The sequence below is a fragment of the Apteryx rowi genome, unplaced genomic scaffold (genome assembly GCF_003343035.1).
Source record: "Apteryx rowi isolate R43461 unplaced genomic scaffold, aptRow1 scaffold_351, whole genome shotgun sequence".
NCBI classification, from domain to species: domain Eukaryota; kingdom Metazoa; phylum Chordata; class Aves; order Apterygiformes; family Apterygidae; genus Apteryx; species Apteryx rowi.
This window is the reverse complement of record NW_020449986.1, coordinates 949,528-969,575: the sequence shown is the minus strand read 5'-3', so window position 1 is coordinate 969,575 and position 20,048 is coordinate 949,528. Positions and strand designations below refer to the sequence as shown.

At 36.4% G+C, this 20,048-nt stretch overlaps 1 protein-coding gene across 1 annotated transcript in view; it reads left to right on the top strand.

The window, feature by feature from the left end:
• ENPP3 (ectonucleotide pyrophosphatase/phosphodiesterase 3) overlaps window positions 1-19,544 on the top strand; it is a gene marked incomplete at its 5' end in the record, with an annotated part of 28,984 nt that extends 9,440 nt beyond the window's left edge. The window contains 11 exons of the mRNA XM_026072811.1: window positions 2,911-3,038; window positions 4,962-5,028; window positions 6,669-6,756; window positions 7,549-7,718; window positions 7,829-7,880; window positions 8,631-8,785; window positions 12,771-12,906; window positions 13,785-13,862; window positions 15,271-15,403; window positions 17,114-17,270; window positions 19,104-19,544. Of these exons, the coding sequence (XP_025928596.1) occupies window positions 2,911-3,038; window positions 4,962-5,028; window positions 6,669-6,756; window positions 7,549-7,718; window positions 7,829-7,880; window positions 8,631-8,785; window positions 12,771-12,906; window positions 13,785-13,862; window positions 15,271-15,403; window positions 17,114-17,270; window positions 19,104-19,277 (1,338 nt within the window). The remainder of the gene's footprint in view (window positions 1-2,910; window positions 3,039-4,961; window positions 5,029-6,668; window positions 6,757-7,548; window positions 7,719-7,828; window positions 7,881-8,630; window positions 8,786-12,770; window positions 12,907-13,784; window positions 13,863-15,270; window positions 15,404-17,113; window positions 17,271-19,103) is intronic.
• Window positions 19,545-20,048: the final 504 nt, after the last annotated feature.

Genomic DNA, 20,048 nt, shown 5'->3' with positions numbered 1-20,048 from the left:
AACACATCATTTATTCACCACAATCATATAATCCAAAGCAGACACAGGTGCAGGATATCAACAATTGGGAATAGAGGAAAGATTTTTCAGTGTTATGTTTTCTACCCCATTGTATGCATCGGAACACATCGTACCAAGGAGCATTAGCATGAGGGAAATAGCGCATTTTGCATCTCTTCAGCCCCAGTGAAACTGCAACTGCAAATAGTTAAAGAAGTGGTATGACAGCTCTGCTGTATAGGAATAGCCTGGTATCTAGAGACTCTCTCTTTCCTTTCTGTTCCTGAATAGTTGGAGATTGTGTATTTTCTCTCCTTCAAGTTGTTAGAAGGAGGGCTTTGGGTGGAGAAGGGAGTTGTGTGCTGTATATTAATTGCTAGAATCAATAGACATACATTCATATTACAGGATAGTGTCATCTATTTTTTTCCTTTAATTAGACTATGCTTTGTGGGATGACCTCATATCCTGGGCTAGCAAACCCGCTGGATCCTATTTTTCCTGTTCCTGGGTTCCCTTGTGTTTCTTTTATGACTACCCAAGCACACTTATTCTCATTTCACATGTTAATGTACAGAGTATACAACTCTAGCACTCAGAGGTGAAGATGTCAGATCAGATTCCAAACATGCTATAGTCTCGTGTACTGCTTGTGTGGTAAAACAGGTCCATTTCTCTAGCTTAACCAGCTTCCTAGAAGCTCTTCCCTCAGTGTTTTAGATGCCCCATAATGTCCCACTGCTGTATTCCTGAACAGGAACAACACCTCTGAAACATTGCCATGATGCTTGCTGTCTGTTGGAATAGCTCCTGATGGCCATCAGCAGATACGGTTATGTGATTAGGCTCTCAGTGTCAATCTCATTCATAGCATGCCTGCTAATACTTTTGCATCCACTTTTAATGTGTTAGTTTAAGCTAAGGCCTTTAGCTAATAGCTGGACACTGGACATTTACGGTGCAAGGGCATACATGTTCATTCTTGCAACTAAAATCCTAGACTGTGCTATGTTACGGGTAGAATCACAGAATCACAGAATAGTTTGGGTTGGAAGGGACCTCTGGAGATCATCTGGTCCAATCCCTTGCTCAAGCAGGGTCAGCTAGAACAGGTTGCCCAGGATTGTATCCAGACAGCTTTTGAGTATCTCCAAGAATGGAAACTCTACAGCCTCTTGGAGCAACTTGTTCAAGTGGAATTTCCTGTGTTTCAGTTTGTGCTTGTTGCTGCTTGTCCTGTCACTGGGCACCACTGAGAACAGTGTGGCTCCATCCTCTTTATTCCCCCCCTTCAGATATTTATAAACATAGATAAGATCCCGCTGAGCTTTCTCTTCTCCAGGCTAAACAGGCCCAGCTCTCTCAGCCTCTCCTCATATGATAGATGCTCCAGTTCCTTAATCATCTTTGTAGCCCTTCACTGGAATTGCTCCAGTAAATACAAGTCTTTCTTGTACTGAGGAGTCCAGAATTGGACCCAGCACTCCAGATGTGGCCTCATTAGTGCTGAGTAGAGGGGAAGGATCGCCTCCCTTGACCTGGTAGCACTCTCTGCCTAATGCAGCCGGAGATACCGTTGGCCTTCTTTGCCMTGAGGGCTTATTGCTGGCTCATGTTCATCTTGTTTTCTACCAGGACTGCATGGCCCTTCTCTGCCAAGCTGCTCTCCAGCTGGTTGACCCCAGCCTCTACTGGTTTTCTACTTTGTTTTCTTTTTAAGTGTTTTCTGGAGTACTTGATGCAGGAGTACAAGACGGTTTTAGGAGGCCCGTGCAGGCTCTAGAACATACCAAACTGATTGGATGGACACGTACAGGCTTTACCACAGATTTTTCACTGTTGCAAAGGACCTTAGTGAGACAGCCTTTTGATATGGGAACCTGGTGTAACCTCAGTTCCTCCCTGACCTAACAGAGGGAATCTGGCTTCAAGAAAAAGGACATGGCTGGGTCACTGCTGAGAAATAAATTCCTGGGAGCAAATTAGAACAGTCCTGAAGTCCCTTAAATCAGTACATCATCTCTGATTCTCCCACATTTTCTCCCTCTGTTTTGCTACCCTTCCCACACTTACAAATAACTGCACCATTGTTCATTGTTGTGTTAAATCATTGTATCAGATGTAAGCAAGCTAGTATCTGCTTATGTTCCAGAAATCCAGATTTTCTAGATTCTTTATACTCAGCATCTTCCAGTAAGAACAATTGAAAGATCTTCAGGTTTTTACAATTGTGCTACCATTTATTTCTATGGTGCATTTCAAGTTATTTGCTGTTTTTTAAGGAACTGCTGACAAAGTGAAGAAGAAATTATCAGGGTCCCATTTGTGAAGTGAGATCACCATATCTGGTGACCTCTTTCTTATGCTTATACATTTATAAGAAAGCATTCCAGAGACTGAACATTTAGTGCTTCCAGGTTAGAGGTTTAGCTGCTTATAACTTCAAAGGGGTTTCAAAATGACTCTTGATAAGCATAGAAACAGATAAGTTTTGCTTTATTTATTGACTGGTAAAGTAATAGAAGATCGCAGAAAATCATAAGCTTCCAGGGAACTTTCTCTTGTAGAGTGTAAACTGATATATCAGAAGCCAGTGACATTAGTATTACCTTGCTACTAAAAGTCTTCCAGCCTGAGCAATACTTTTACCACAATATTGGTGCACTTACTATGTGTATTATAGCAGTATATTTTCAAACAGTTCCAAAAAAAACCCCACTTTTCCTTCCATTGCCTCTTGGGCCAAAAATGAGATCAGCTAGTTGTAGGAGAAACTATCCATGAATAATGTGTTTTGTGCTTACATTCTTGTCACTGAGATGTTTATGTTAGTATTGAATGGTGGGTTTATGATGGGTTTATTTTTAATGCTGAACAAAGCTCATGACTGGACTCTTTCCTGTTGCACAGTGCAAAAGATCCCCCCAGCACTTCAAACCTTATCTGACACCTAACTTGCCAAAACGGTTCCATTATGCTAACAACATTCGTATTGACAAAGTACATCTTTTGGTGGATCGACAGTGGCTCGCTGTGAGGTAACATCATCTTTGGGACTGTTTTCTTATCTTTTCCATCCTTTCCTCATCTTTTTCATTTCCATCACAAATGCCTTATTTTGTTTTTGCTTAAGACTTATTATAAATAAAAAGGAAACACACCTTATACATAAAGCCAAGAATTTGTTATTAATACGAATCAAATATTAACAGTCTAATGAAAGAATCATTAGTAGTCCAGATCTATTTTTTCCAGAAAAAGAGAGAAAAAGGAAATAAAGAAATGAATACAACTATAAGTCTCAAAAATAATACCGTTTAAATTGTTACACACTTTTCTTAGTATCTAGCCCTTTTCCTGGTGTTATGCTCACCCTTCCACTACCTCTCTGGGTCCTAAGACTGATGGCTTCAGTCTGGTGTGTGTGCAGATACAGCAAGTCATCAGCATCATGTGTCCTTTGCTAGGAGGAATATGATGTCAGTATCTCTTCTCAGTCTGTGATCCTATTGGGGTCATTTTTATATGCTTGCTTTATATGCTTACTCTTCTACACCTCGCTCACTTTTCATTAGCCTGCAAGTTCTCATTACATCTGAATTTATTATATATGGTACATTTTACATATGTTAGATACTTGCTCTTCCTTCTCTTTGTTACACCTAAATCTGGTTTTGCTCAGCTCCAGGTCTGCATTTCTTTAATTGACATAGGTGAGTTATTTCTAGCCTTGGGGTCTCCAGGTCCAGCCTGTGCCTGGTCCGTTGTTATCCCATGCCTGTACTACTCTGCACTGCATCCTCAGTACCCACTTTTCAAGGCATCTGCCCATGTATTTCTCCACACTACATCATTATGTTGAAGTTGTAAATATCTCATTCTACACAGAATAAGTATTTGTTACTGCTATCTATATAAAAACTATGGTTGTGCCATGCAAAGATAAGCAAAAATAAAATTAAACATAACCACCTAGACATTATTGAAACTGCTGTTATAGCTAAAAAAGTAAAAACAAAGCTCTGAGCAGGTCAGGAGAATTCAGACAAACATTTGTTCTGAGGCTTTGAAAACTTGGTACTAAGCCTGTAGCCTGTTACTTTCAACACTGTATCACTGGGCTACAGTAGCAAAAACAGGAGGTGACTTGGAATTTCAAGAGCATTCAAATTGTAGAAAATGCTTGATTAGGATATGACTTGATCATTTGTTTTGAGGCAACCAAATAATTGTCCTGGACATACAAAAAGAAATGCCCACTTAAAAAATCTCATATTCGCACTCTCTCAACTGTGCTTAAATGTTCTTGCCGCTCTGAAAATAGGATATATGCGCTGACAACTTTGCATTGAATTGATATTGGATGACTGTCTCTTTATCTTTCCAGGTATCTCAGTAATGGGTAAATTGGCAACTGTTAGTCATTATAAGTCTAAATATTCTGGCATGTTATTAATTTTATACCCCCCCACTCACCCTTTAATATCTGTGATGAAATTGCACACTTGTAAGGCAAAATCCCTTGCAGTCTTAATTAAATTGTTCCAAAGAGGCTTACAGCTGGGTTCTCCCATTGTAAGTTTTATATTAAAATGCAAATATTACAGAATATAACTAAAAATATAATTCTTCCTCATCAGATAACACTGTTTTGAAACTTCTTGATGGGCCTCAGTTCAAAAATAGCCGTTTCTTCAATTAATTTCCAAAACATTGATTCACTGTGCACTCTTTAGCTACCTAGGATATATTTTATTTCTCTCCATAACAATTTCTGTTACTTAAGGGGGAGAGAGAGAGAGATCTTCATAAAAATCAACACCGGATGAGCAAAAAGTAGTACAATATTATGTTACTCTCTTCTTAAGACATTATCCAGAGTCCAGTGATTCAGGATGACAATTATTAACTAGTTCTAATTGTGCCATTTTTATTTACAACACATGATGCTTTCTTCTTAGAGACAAAGGATACACATTTTGTGATGGGGGTAACCATGGCTATGACAATGAATTTAAAAGTATGCAGGTAAGATATTTCTACTCAACTCTTGTGTCTTCTCATGTAAAAAATCATTATGTGCTGGATGAACCACTAGAATATAGAATACATGATAATTTTTGCAGTGTACTTTTTTCTTGTGTGTCATTCAAGTATCTAAACCATGATTGCATACTGGGTCCTTCTATTCAAATTGCTTTTCATCAATGTGTACATACCCTGCTTCTGTGGAATGCAGTACTGAAACTTGTCTTGGCTCACCTTAAGTCTGTGGAGCCAGACAGACTACAGTAAATCAAGCATACTGTGTTTAGATATGGAATATTAATTGTTTTCATTCTTTCATTCTTCTGCTGGAGTAATGACTGAAAAATCTCTGTAGGCTCTGGAAGTTCAATTGAGCATCCAAAGGCCTTATCTAAAGATGCTTATCTAAAGCTCCTCTTCTCTGCTTAACTTACCAGCCTTGGTCTTATCATCAGGGTAAAAAAGTTGTTAGAGTAACCTGTATTGCAGTTTCCTCTCACTTTCACTTCTGGTTACAGTGAAAATGTTTTGAGGTCCTGAGTTTTTAAGATGGTGTTTTGTCTACATTCTGTGATGTGAACCTTTAAATGAGCTCAAGCATGCCACTAATAGTCCTGTATTCTGTACCTGGCATGTTTTACTTACAAGAACCAACTTCGGCTGGATCTTCACATCTATATTATAACCATATGCCAATATATTGATCAGAACATTCCTGAATGTTTATATGGCAAAAACAAGCAAAAATTCTTGTTAAATCATGGAAATATTAATCATAGCTAACCTTTTCCTGGTGACACAATGACTAAGGAAAATTAATTCTTTATAAAAGAGTAATATGTCTTAATGATGTTTTTTAAAATATATTAAAATTTCTTTCCTATTATGAAGACATAAGAGTATTATGTTAGAACAGATCATTTTCCTGTTTAGTCATGGTTCCTGTAACTTATAGCAGGCAGCTCAGGAGGCTTATAAAGTAGTAGAAACTAGTTCGAGCCTGTAAGTAGTATCAGTGTTCTGCTGTATTGCTTTCAGACACAAGCAAGGGCCACCCAGCACTACGTTGTACCATTGGTGGTACTGACTCAAGTCTCTGCTAAACTTGGGATATGTCTTCCCAGCTCTTTAATCCCTGCTGTAGCCATGGCAGCAGTAGCCATGGCTATAGGCTCCTATGCTACCTAAAGACTTTTGAAGATGAAACTTACACTTTAAAAACAGAAACAAACTTATATGCCTGGGTCAATATTAGCCTTTAAACAGGATCTGTGAGTGTCATAATTTGGTATTTGTTGAAATGGTATTACTGTTACCAACCATTGCAATGAAAACATAAAAGGTATGAATCTGAAACATAGCAAACAATGATTTCCATAAGTGCGCACAGAAATACTAAAGAAAACAACCCAGATTCATTATATAGTTGAAAGTAACCTGAGAAATGAATTTGTGTTTTGCACTCTTCTTCAGATTATATGTAATGAACAAAATTTGCCTTCTTTACCAGAGCAATCCTGTATTTTAACTTCGATGACTGTGAAAAGTTGTATTTTGGTCCCTGGCTCCTTAAAATCCCACTCATTTGTTTTTGAATTTGACTTCCTTTAGATAACAACTTTTTTATTATTACAATCTAGGCTATATTCTTAGGATATGGCCCAGGCTTTAAAGAGAAAACAGAAGTGGACCCCTTTGAAAACATAGAGGTTTACAACCTTATGTGTGGTGAGTAGAGACAATCCAGTACCTGAGATGATAAAGCAATAGTGTTTTCAAACACTAGTGTTGTGAGAGCTAAAAGAAGAGTAACTAAAACTTTAGTAAATTCATGCAGAAGCTAAGCTTCTTACACAAAGTGCCTCATGTGAAATCATGCTGCAGTCTAGCTTTCTGTATGGTGTTCAAAGATTAACTACCAGAAATTGCTCTGCTTTCAAGGTTGTTTCTGATTGCAGAAGGAGTCTGCTGAAGAATCACAGAGGAAAGTGTTCCTGCCACATGGGCTTGCTGTTGGAATGRTGCCTGTGGGATCATTTTAGGACAAGAACCTTGTAGAGAGTTAAAACTGCTGCTCAGAACTTGATCTGCACTGTTGCAGTCGTAGCACTGAGCAACCTGGAAATAAGTGCCTCAGGAAATATGAGTTAAAGCATTGCGCAAAAATGCAATATGCTAGTATGCTTCATAATATGATACGTTCATTTCCTGCAATCCAGCTGTATTCTGCATAAAATCACCCAGTCTTCTTTATGCTACAGCACTGTATAAAGCTGGATTAACATTACTCAAATGCATAGATTACCAAATCTTGATGCAGTGGAAAATACCAGTGAACTTTCATACCTCGAAAATTGCATGTTGTTGGTATCTACCATAATAGTTTAGATAATTGAATAAGCTACTTTTTCTATTTAGAATAAATGCATAGAAATAGAAAGATAATGCCTTTTAAAAATGCCATTTTAGTCTTAAAGTAGCTTTACAAACTGTTTTAAAAATTTTCAAATGTTTCAATAGATCTGCTGCGTATTACACCAGCACCAAACAATGGAACACATGGCAGCTTAAATCACCTTTTGAAAAAACCTTTTTACAATCCTTTACATGCAAAAGAAGAGTCATCTCCTTCTTCATGTCCAGTTGTCAGTCTGACTCCTTCAGGTGAATTAGGATGCACATGCAGTGAAGTAAGTAGGGTCTTCTCAGATCTTTTAACCATCTTTGTCAAGTGTTTTCTCTTTTCTTTGATTTTTCTAAACTGGAGATTCCTGCTAAATGGTTCTCTAATATTTTACAGATATCAAACGTTTCAGAAATAAACAAGAGGTTAAATCTCACCACAGAAGAAAGTAAGTGGTAGAGGTGAATGGGACAGCAATAGTTTTCAATCTATGCTTGTTTTAGGTTCTATGTTATTGGTTTCAGTGGGAATTACAATTTAAAGTGATGTAGGAGAGTCGAATGAGAAGCATTATTTTTATCTTGCTTCTTTGCATCTCTTTAAAAGATGCTAATGGATGCCTTTATAACAAAATTTCTGCACAGGAACGGGATCCAAATCTCATTAAAATCTTGAAAAGAAATGTACCGGTTTCAGTGAACTTTGGATCAAAGCCTGAGCACTTCTGGACTGTGCCACACCTGTTGTTCCCCACCTGGCAAGCATAAGTTTGCCTTTCTCTAGTCACAAACTCCCATAAATATTTCTGTGTGTTTTTTGTGGCATTTTTGGTAGTTTTAGGAAGCATTATAATGCCAACTAGCCAACTAAGACTTAATTCTCAATCCACTGACAAGATAAGTTCAAAAGAATTATATTGGAATGAAATTTCAAAGAAATGGGAATTTGCATGTCTGATGTCATACTATATTGATCTCTGCACATTAAAAATAACATGGAAGTTTTTTTCTACATTTTTATTCCACTCAGAAGCAAAAACCTTAAATAAATACACGTTCATGTTTAGTGTCAGTTCTATTCATATTTATTCATGCTTTTATTTACATTTTACTTTATCTTTTTCCTCTCCTTGCTTAAACGTTTGTGCCATCAAAAATGTTATAGAAGAGAGAATCAAAAATTATTGTTTAAATTCTAGTAAAGAAGACAAACTCCTATAATTTGCCATATGGGAGACCCAGAGTTCTTCAGAAGGAAAACACCTACTGCCTCCTTTCCCATCATCAGTATGTGAGTGGATACAGTTACAACATCTGGATGCCACTGTGGACTGCATACACTGTGAATAAGCACGTAGGTTATCAGCTACCCATACCATTCTTAAACATGTAATATAATGGATTGAACATGTGGTTCATTCATTGGGAATTCTGGGTATGAATTAGTGGGTGTCATGTGACTCAGGTCTTTTTTTCTGAAAAGGAAAAAGTATCTTTGATATCTTTTAAAATTCAAATATTCTAAAATAGTTTTTAAAAAGAGAAAAAGGCCATCTGTTAGGGATACAAAAGATATAAAAAAACAGAGCTCCTATTAAGCTGGTTCTGTTAAGGCTGTTTTGTAAATTGGTAAGCTGTCAAGATAGTGCTCCAACTTGCCTGTGAATTCCTGAGGAAAATCAGGCTATGATTTCCAAAAACAGAAGCTTGTAAGTTTTCCTGTAAATATCATTATTTTTTTTCCCATTAACAAACCTTCCAAATATGTGCAGCCCTTCAAGACAGTTTGTACTAATGCATGTTTCTGTATGTTGTTTATTTTCTCTCTATTATATTATATAATTTCAGAATGATATAATTATAGCTGGAAGAAGCTCAGAGAGTTCAAGGGTATGTGAATCTCCGGAATAAATTGTACAGATTCCCAGGGTCAGTAAACTAGTGGACATTCACAAACTTGCTTCTGCCTATAATTTGACCATTTTTCTTAAATTTCCCTAGGAAAATACCTTCTACATTGTTTTTTCTATCTAAAGAGAAGTGTGTTATTCATGTCCATATGATTTCTTATTATGTCAGTACAAATATGGAGAAATTATTCTAATCAAAATATTTGCTGTTAGAATGTTAGTATATTAGAAAGTTTCACTCTATACTTTCTACTGATTTTCTCATAATCTACATAAAGGATCAGAATCCAACCCTAACAAAGTGTAAAGTCCAGTAAAACAAATATCTGTTTCAACAAAGATTATTTTTACTTCATCATATTTGAAGATCTGATCTCATAGCTTACTGTGAAAGTGCATTATCCTAAAGAAAAGCAGTTAATTGTGGACAGAATTTTTCTGATTTTGCTTTAAAAAGATTCTAAAACTGCTTTTTAAAATTTTTATTTAATATTTCAGAAATAGCAGGAAAAAAGCTCAAAGAAAGCAAATAACTTTTCACAGACATTCTCATATGTTGAAAACCAAATTCTCAGTTGGAAAAGAAGCGTAGGGGAAAATTCTTGCCCAATATTACATCTAAGTCAACCCTATTACCTATTTGTGAGAATTGCTCATAGTGGTTAATGCCACAGTATGGGGAAGCAGTGAATTATTAAGACAGTGAAATCTTGTATAGTTCACAGCAGACTGTGCTACATTGATGTGTTTCCTATAGAAAAGATAGGAAATAATATACTTCCTCTGTGATACCCTCAGGGGCACAACAATGAAGGGTTATAAGAGTCAGTTCACTCACTAGCTTGTGTTCTTATATAGTAAACTGAAATCATGGGGTTTTTTTCAGTTACAATGTATAGTATTCAAGAGAGAAAGCTTCATAAGTTATGACAACAGTGGAAGGACAGAGGGCTACAGCCACTGTCTTTGTAAGCTTTGTGTACAATACATGGGAATGACGGAAGCCTGGAATTTCTGCAAAATTGTTAACGCATCCTAGGTTGCTCCTGTTGTGGATAAAGCCTGTGCAATGACTGCACAGCTTCTAAGGTGAGATATTTCTTGATAAGCGAGTATCTACCCGCTATAGAGAAGGGCTCAAACAGTAAAACAGGCGATGCAGGCCTGAGTTTTGCTGGCTTTGTGTGATTTGCAAACATTTTAAAACTGGGCTGGCTGATCCAGACAATGCAAGATTATTGCATCTGCATGTGATATCATAATTAGGGATATTACGAATAACCTATCATTTTTYATTGGATATAGTTTCAGGCCTTAATTAAATCATGTCACATAGAGTTTCAGTTACTTAGTATTCTGATTCAAAGGAAAATCTAAGATTGAAGGATATTTATTTTCCTCATCTGCCAGGGAGGAAGGCAGGTTTTCTTGCAAAAAGCTAATCACTGCACCTGCCTGCAGACACTTGTGGAATTTAAAACTGCTCTGCTATATATAATAGTTTGTGAATTCACTTTGTACACTAGAACTGCAGTTTCATTTGCCTTTCTAAGCTTTCAACAATTCTTCTGTATATGAATTTGGAGCATTTTTATGGTTAAAGAAAATTATATGTAAGAATTTTTAACTTTAGTATAAAAATGTAAATTAAATTAGCTTTTGAAACTCATTCTAAGTAGTCTATTCTGTACTGCAATGGGACAAAACCAGCAATGAGACTTGTCTAAATCACTGAGATTTTTGGAACTAAGCCTCAGTGCATTGGAGTTGTGGGAATTTTGTTTTTTTGTGGTTCAGTATTTTTTCTTCTTGATTACCCGAAAAAGATTCCTGGAAGTGGCTGAAGTTGACATGACAGACCACAGCAGCTGCTTCAAGTCTGTCATGTAATGCAAATAACTCATATTTCTTGACATTAATTACTAGCTATTAAAAAAAAAAATCTGCATCAGAAAACGTAATGCATGATGTGGTAGGCAATGCCATTTTTTACAGTTGTTAACTGTCTTCTTCAGAAGCCATTATGGTTCTGTAACCTGAAAGACAGGGAGCCAAAGGGCTAAAGATGTCAAACTGGTGATGAAATTTGTTTTCTGATTCTAAAGTCTTGAAACATAGTGGTTTTCAGTGTCAAAGTCTCATTTCTTAATAAATCACCATTTTCAACAGCTTTTTTGGGAATCTTTCTTCTATCCTTTTTGACAGACTATCTGTTTAAAAATAGCTTATTCCTCTGTTTTGAGGAAAAGAAATGACTAGGTTGTACCAGAGAGAGTGTGTTAGTATATGGACCATTAGCAGTATGGCTTGCATTCTTGGGTTGCATTAACTGTTGATCTCATTGTACTAAAAGGTGAACATAGAAATAGCCATGCTCCACTATTAGCAGCTTTTGATACTGTTGACTTGCTTGTAGATTCTAGAAAAAGCAAGCTGAACTGTTCTGAATGGTTGCTTCCTCATAATTATGTGAGTTCATAGGTTCATTATGAATTATCAATTCTCAATTCTTCTCCTGTGATGTCCAATGGAAACAGCTATGAGCAACCTAAATGTGTGGGAGTGTTTTTGAAAGTACTAATATTAATTCCATTAATATATAACTTGAGCATAATATGGGCATATACAGAAACTCTTATAAAAGTAAGTAAAGAAAATAAATCAAAGAGTACAAAGAGAAACAAAGAGAATGTTACATGTTTTTTCTGCTTGGCTTTAACCAATTAAAATAGACAATGTGCTAAATTTCAGTTTAGATGTTTAACTACTGTTTATAAAGATAAAAATCAGAACATATGTTCCAGTCTTACCAAAAGGAAAATAAATAACATATAAATGAGTGTGAAAAACAAATGCAGCTAACCACAAAAAAGCACATTCTGATGTTCTAGTTAATGAAATCATAAAATATGAGATTGATAGAAACAATTGTACTGATCAGAATCATTTTTGGCCAGATCTTAGCTGGTGTGCATGTTAACATAGCTCTACTGAAGTTAATGAAACTAGCCAGTAAAATGTACTGAATTTGCTATGAATTTATTTAACTTTAACTCTTCAGAGGCGCAGACTCATATTATTGAGAGAGCATTCTCAGATGCTTTATTGGCAAGACGATGTGAAATCAAGTTTGTTTCCAGAAACGTGAAGGGATGAATGAGCTAAATTTGTCACCTGTTTCTGGCCTAAGGCCTTACTTTTGCAACTACAATTTTACATGCTACATAGGGATTTCCCTGAATTACCTAAAAACAGACGTAAAGGAAAAACACTAGGCAGAAAACATCAGTGTCCATTACTTGCGTTGACCTGATTCATTATGAAAATAGGAAAAGATTCAGTGAAGGCCATTCTAGAAAGTTAAAACCATACAGGGTATTAAGTTAGCCACAGCCGTGGGTGTAATGCCTTTTTTTCCCCTTTTCACAGGAAAACACATCTTCGCTTCCTCCCACTGTTTCAGACTGTCTGCGGGCTGATGTTAGAATCCCTGTTGCTCAGAGCCAAAATTGTTCCGACTACCCAGAAGGGCTGAACTTCACTCGTGGTTTCCTCTATCCTCCCAGTGAGTATGGTTCTTTTTATAGCCAGAGCTTAGAAAGTCTTAATCAGCTGGATGTGGGTTTATGTTTAAACATATACCCAAACACCAAAACAAACTTCTTGGGATCAGCATGTTGGGCAGAAAAAGGTTTCCAGTGTTCGTAGACTGACCAAAAGCAGGACTGCTGCTACTTGTATTTAAATATTTTCAGTTTAGAACATTTAGTTTTTTCTTTAAAAAATGGAACAACTTGAATTTAAGGAAAACTGATTGGAAAGATGTAAAGAGTTAGAGGTAAAGGCTGTCCCTCTTCCTCTATAAGGATATTTATTTCCTTATGTCAGATTTGATAGTATTGTATTGAACAGATTGTACATACAGGTTTGGAGATGTTAGGTTTGCCATAGGATCATATGCCCATGCTCAAATATCAAATTAAGTTGGAATGGATAGCAGTTAGATAGTCCTGGCACAAAAGGAATCAAAAGAAAAAAAATTTCATTAAAGTTGAATAGCCTTGAAATGGTAATAGGTGATAAATACAGTGACCTAATGATCTGATAGTTCATTTCTAGCCTAGCCCATAAACAAATAAAATAAAATTCTTCTCTGAGATGCTACATGTGAGAAAATTTGTTGTTTATGCCTGTTTGTATCTGCCAGAGTTATGAAAGAAGCCTTCCATTCAGCCCAATATAATGTAGACATAAATGTGTCTTTGTAAATGGCTTCATGTATATTTAGGTTTTATCTTCCACAGACTAACAGGAAATTTAAATGTTAAGAAATGTGAAACTGAATCAGATATACCTGCAATTTACAGTGACATAAGAATCAGATTTGTCTTTGTGTAGTATTTCATTAAAGTATACTTTGTTCTTTTATGTGTGTGCATATAGATTTCAACTCATCTGCTCTTGAACAATATGATGCTTTACTCACCAGCAATATAGTTCCCATGTATACAGCATTCAGAGGTAGGTTCCAAGGTTTTGATTAATATATTCTGTAATTATTGAAATGGTTCTACATTTGATATAGCTTTAACAATGATCTCAAAACATTAATACATGACCTGTAGTGTATCCAGATCTTGTGCAAAATCTTTAAAAGTTTTTTAAATGAGATGTGTGAAATTTTAAAACACACTCCTGTAAGTCATATTTTTCTGTATATAGTTCTTGTTTGAACTTTTGCATTTTTTCTTCATCTTCTCTGCACTGTCCTGACAGGAAATGCTAGCTACAAAACTCATAAAAATATGCCATTGAGGAAATGCCCAAGATGAGTGAAGATGGCACTTTGTCTTTCCTTTTTTAAGGTCTCCCAGGAAGACAGGATGAAGTGTGTAAACAATGCCATGACACTGTGCCTGATTCATCAAACAGAAACTCAAACCAGAGAATGTTAATCTCTGAATATTTCTCTCAGACAGATGTTTCTGTTATATAAGCGCAGTAAGCTACATTAACCATTTGCATCCAACTTCACTCACATTTGTTAGTAATCATGGATAACTTTTCTGCAACTACATGTAGTTCTGTTACTACTCTTAGTTAAGCCTGTACTCATTTTCTTAGACAAAGGATAGAAAGAGAAACTGCTGAAGCAAAAAGCTGAGGGAAAAGCAACGATGTAATTACCTTTCTATGGCATTCATTCCTCATTTATTCATTAACTCGTCATGTAAAAAACAGAGATGATGAAAATGTAAGTGGCTTGAATCTTCCAAATAAATGAAAGACATTATGAAAAATCCAAACAGTTTTCCAAGGAAAACTCTACAAGAGATTTAAGACTTACCAGAGGTTATTTAGACCACAAACAAGGGGTATCAATAGGGGACTCCCCCAGGCATTTGTTTATTGCCAATATTCATATAATCTCACTAGCTTATGTCCTACAATTTGTATTTGCTCAGATAACATCTGTGAAATAAATCAAATGGCATACTGATATTTGACATGAGTTCTGTAGGCTTAGACTAACTCTCAGGTGGTAGATATTCCTTTCACAGGGCAGCCACCATCTCAGTTTGCACTAGTTGGCACAGTTGTCAGTGCTAGCAAATAGGCCAGAAATGAATGACTTTTTTGATCTAGAGTTGTAGGCTTCAGTTTCAGATTGAATGCTCATCTCCAGTAGTGCAAGAGAGGTTTACAAAAGTATAGTAGCATTTACCATACCTCTTTCAGTGGTGAATAAGAGTACATCCCTTCTAAAGAAATTTAAATGGTATGTAACAAAGAGTTGATTTTACAGACAGTTTAGCTTGGAAATTTTTATTATTTATCTACAACAAAAAAGGGAATATGCTCTTTGCCTTTAGTAGTGAAATAGCTTCAAAATTATGATAATTATGCTTACATTTTCTTTTCATGACAGACATATGGGACTATTTCCATAATGTCCTGCTTCAAAAGTATGCTAGAGAAAGGAATGGAATAAATGTTATCAGTGGACCAGTGTTCGATTACAATTATGATGGTCATTTTGATACTCTTCATGAAATTACGCTGTAAGTACATGGAAATGCCAGAGGTCAAACTCTGGATTATTTTGCACTGTATTTCCACACAGACAAACTTTTATTCAAAAAGAACAAAAACAAAGTATCAAGGAGAGTTGACTCTTCCCCTTATAATCCAATAGCCATTCATAAAAAAAGGAATACTCATAGTAATACTCATACAAAAGCAAATGCTCTTGCAAGTAGATACAACGTTTTAGAAATTCTAGTTTAGAAGTTCCAGTAAAGAGAAAAAAGCTTGCAGTTACATGTATATCTGTCTACACATGCGCACACACAGACATATACCGTGATACCATACCAGTAATTTACTCCCCAGATTTATGCCCAGTCTTTTGGGCCTCCACAAAACAAATACTAGAAGAATATATGATGCATCTAAATATGCAGAAGATATGTGTAATCATAATTTTATCACTTTCATGCTGTGCCCACTCACCCATTTGTTATTCTTTCCTGTTGTCTCAAATTGATTTCTTTTGTCAAAGGCCAGATTTCTGTGTTTAATGTATTCACTGAATCATGCAACTGGGCATGTAACATATAACATTCCTTTGCATAGCTATGGTACAAATTGCTTGGAAGTCTGACAAGTTCTAGATACATTTTAGTGAGCTCTGGTAGCATAGCAAAACACATTTAAAAATTCATCTGTGTGTAGAAACAGGACTAAAGGAAGACATACATAAACCAAAATTATGTAAAGGAGAAATATAAAAGATAAGGACCAAGTATTTATATTATTCAATGAGGACAGGAGGAACAAAACAGAATAAGAGCAAACAACAACTTAGACTTCCAAATATAGGGAAAATGCTTTTTGACAGTAAGAACACTCATGTAGAAGAACAAGTGCTGGGAAATCTGCACAGCTAAATGCTGTCACTGGAGATTTGTATTCAAGGCTAGACTTAACACCACATCTGTCAAAGAGGGTTTGAGAATGGTAAAGTCAGCTCTGCCACGAAGTAGGAGGGTGGAAGGGATGAGAGACTAGAGCTTCCTTCCAAGCAGAATGCTGTAATACCCAGTCAACCACATAATGTTGTCTACAGTTTTGAACAAGCATGTTTTATTCAGCACGGTTAGTCATACTAAGTCATATAATGGTTTCACTGATGATGTTTGGTTAAATATTGAAGACATACAGCAAATTTGGGAGGCATTCAACTCTTCATAAGTTTAGACACAAAAATGAGCATTCTAATGGAATGGCCATAAAATGGAGGCAAAGACATTTTGAATCACATATCCTAAACTGGTTTCTATAGCACATAGCCACAAATCATCATTCTGGCAATTCTTGTTGACCAGGAACCAGAACTCTTCATTCTTCTTCAATTCAGTTTCATACGGTTGAAATTCTTAATGTAATGAAGGACATTTATGATGCTCTATCCTGCCTCTTCTAGATGTAGAGATCTTTAGCTTTGCCAAAATAGAGTATTGAGCACATAAGTAATACTGTTGATTTCAATGGGACCACCTGTAGCAAAAGGACTAATCCATGATTGTTTGGCTGTTCATGAAACAGATAGTGAGACTGTCTATCCCGTCAGATATTTATTTCAATTATAAAATAAAGAGAAGTCATATAATAGTGAAAGATGCATGCTGAGATGTGTTCTATGAAATACCAATGGCATCAGTGTTTTTATACTTTATTACTAAATAAATCATTTAATTTTTGTTTTATAGGCATGTAAATAATACACAAATCCCAATCCCAACCCATTACTTTGTGGTTCTGACTAGCTGCAAGAACACGTCTTTTACTCCACTGAACTGTTCAGGTTCCTTGGATGCTTTGTCTTTTATCCTTCCTCATCGACCTGACAACACTGAAAGCTGTGCTGTAAGTATAATTTCATGCTCCTGTGGGCAAGTGGGCTTTGTGAACTGTGATTCCTAGTGGGAGAATCTTTAGGTCTCTAGGTGTTTAATTAATTTGCTCCTAGTGAGTTGAGAGTGAGCGTATATGAGGAGCTTGTGTATGGTGTCATATGAATTGTAATAGCTGTGAGCTGTGAGCTAAAGGCATGACTAGGGGAGCCAGAACATGCAGGAGCGGCAGCAGAACAAATGAGTTGATTGGAAGCAAGAGAGAAGAAATGAGGTTTTGGTAAGAGGACTTGGAAATGTTGTCACCTAAGAGGTGAGCAGAGAGAAGGTCTGAGAAGAGCAGCACAGCTGACAGGTTGATGAGTTAGCTGTGTGGAAGGCTGTAGGATAAAATTACTCTAGGGGTATCAGAGAACTTGGAGTGTTACTCCCTTCAGCCAGAGGTACTAATGCTTTGTTCCATCCTTGTCAGAAATAAGACAGTATGCATTTAGATGGATGGTTCTGCAGTTGAAATTCACAGTTTACAACCAGAAATACATACTTTAATTAAGTAAAAGGTATGCTTTCCACTAACAGTGTAAATCTGACCTTTTATAGCACACAAAGGAAATAAATTAGCTGAGCCTAGCATATATTGTTGAGCCAGATGGGTGTCTCTGCACCAAGCTCCAGGGTGCAGGAGGTTTCTTTCATTACAGAGTTTCCCATACACAGATGTAGCTATACAGACTTGAAGTGGCTCAAGTCAACAGACCTGAAGCAATACAGTTGTGTTTAGTTTGTTTGCGACTTTGTTTGGACTCATAGCTCCAGACAGGTGCAAGCTGGCTCTACTTAGAAGCAACCTGGGTCTGCATTTGTGGCATGGATAATCCACAACTGCTCAGTGAACTTGTAGGTAGCTGAGAGTTGACTGAATGTACAAAAGAAATAATTAGAAATAATCAAGAATTAGTCTTGATGCTTTAGCAGTTAACGTCTGCTAACTCTAAAACTTAGCAACAAACCTCAAATATCTTTGTACGTCATATTGTTCACTGCGTCCTGTGGTAAATTAAATTTAGTGAAATACTTGTATTGCATCTGAAGCAGATATTGGTAACAGAAAAGCAAATTACCATCTGCGTGCAAAAAATTTTTGTAGTAAAATAACAAAATGGTAGCATTTTGATTCATTAGTGTTGATATCTACAGGGTTTTTTTCTCTACTTTTGGGGGGAGGGGGTGTTAGGTCTGTGTCTATCTAGCAATTATTTTTGCTGTCCAACAGTAAAGACTGAGCTGCTCTAAGGACTTTGTTCAGGTTGACAGGTGCCTGTTGTTTGGCTAGCCTGAGTACAGCAACTAATTTATACAGTAACTATAACTATCCTGACTTGTTTGTTTAAATTATGACTCAACTGTACTTTGTAGTTAAAAATTCATTAAAAGTCATACCTACCATTTCAGCAGTATTTTGCTTCTCTCTTACCTCGGATTGCTTACAGTCCTTTCTTTGAATACATTTTTTTTACTGAGAAATTGGGTTTGGTGTTAGGATTATGCTAGAACTTTCATGTTTGGATTCTACCAGTCTCTCAAGACAGTTGATGTAAAATGTAGCTGACAGGAAGCAGGTTTGACAGGAGGCTGAGTCTATGGCAGGTTAGATGGGGAGAGGGGACATCCATTTGACTCTACTCGAATGAGATCCCCAAATGCAAGGCTGCAGAGATGTCTAGGAAAAAAATGAAAGACATTTTACAAACTAAAGGCTTTCAATGCCATAAAAGGCACTCTGTTGTTTGGTGGTGGTGTTAGACAATAACCGGTGTTTGAACATTGCTCCTGTTTTGGTTGGCAGGAAAATAAGCAGCCTTCCGAATGGGTTGAAGAAAGAGTTCAGGCTCATGCTGCACGTGTTCGAGATGTGGAACTTCTAACTGGGCTTGACTTTTACCAGGAAAGACAGGAACCCATCTCTGAGATCTTACAGCTGAAGACATTTTTGCCAACATTTGAGACTGACATTAACTGAATATCTGTAAAACATGTCATACTTGGAAGAAAACAAATCTGAAAAAATTAGCTTTTTCTTTGCTTAAGTATGCAGGAAATGTGACAACAGCTCTTCTGTAAGAAAACACACAACACCTAATTCCTTTTTTCAAATTCTCATTCTTTGGTTAAGCGTTCTGTTTTGTGCCAACTGAATAAAAATTATCAAAAGTAAATTAAATCCTCATCGATGAGCCAGGTTTTCAAAACAGAGAATATTTTAATATTAATGGTTTGAAAAAAAATGCAAAAGTGGCATGTCTTGTTTTGTGGTAGAAAGACCCCAGAATTGTAATTTGTAAAGAAATTATTTCTGTAATTGAGCTACAAAGTGAACCAGTTGGAGAGGAGTGTGTGTGTTTTTTCACTTGTGTATATCTATGAAGTTATGGTTATCTAACACTGGTATATCCTGGAATGTTCTGAATTTCTCTTTCACCTACTCTTCACACGAAAACTGCTATGTATTTAACAAACATTCAGACTCTCAAAAAATCTGTATATAGTGGAAGTGTCTTCTGTGATCATCCCCTGTGTTTTCCACTTGGGTAAATTCATTAAACTAGTAACATCTGAAGTGAAATTAGAATAAATGAGCTATATTCTGTACTCCTCAGAAATCTTCAAGTGTTCTGAATAAGAAGAGGTAAAAAAATCCCTCTAGCCAGAGGGATGTTGTCCAGATATTTATCTGTATTTGCAAACATTTCCAAATGCCTGGCAATGTCAAAAATATTTGTGTTTATTTTTA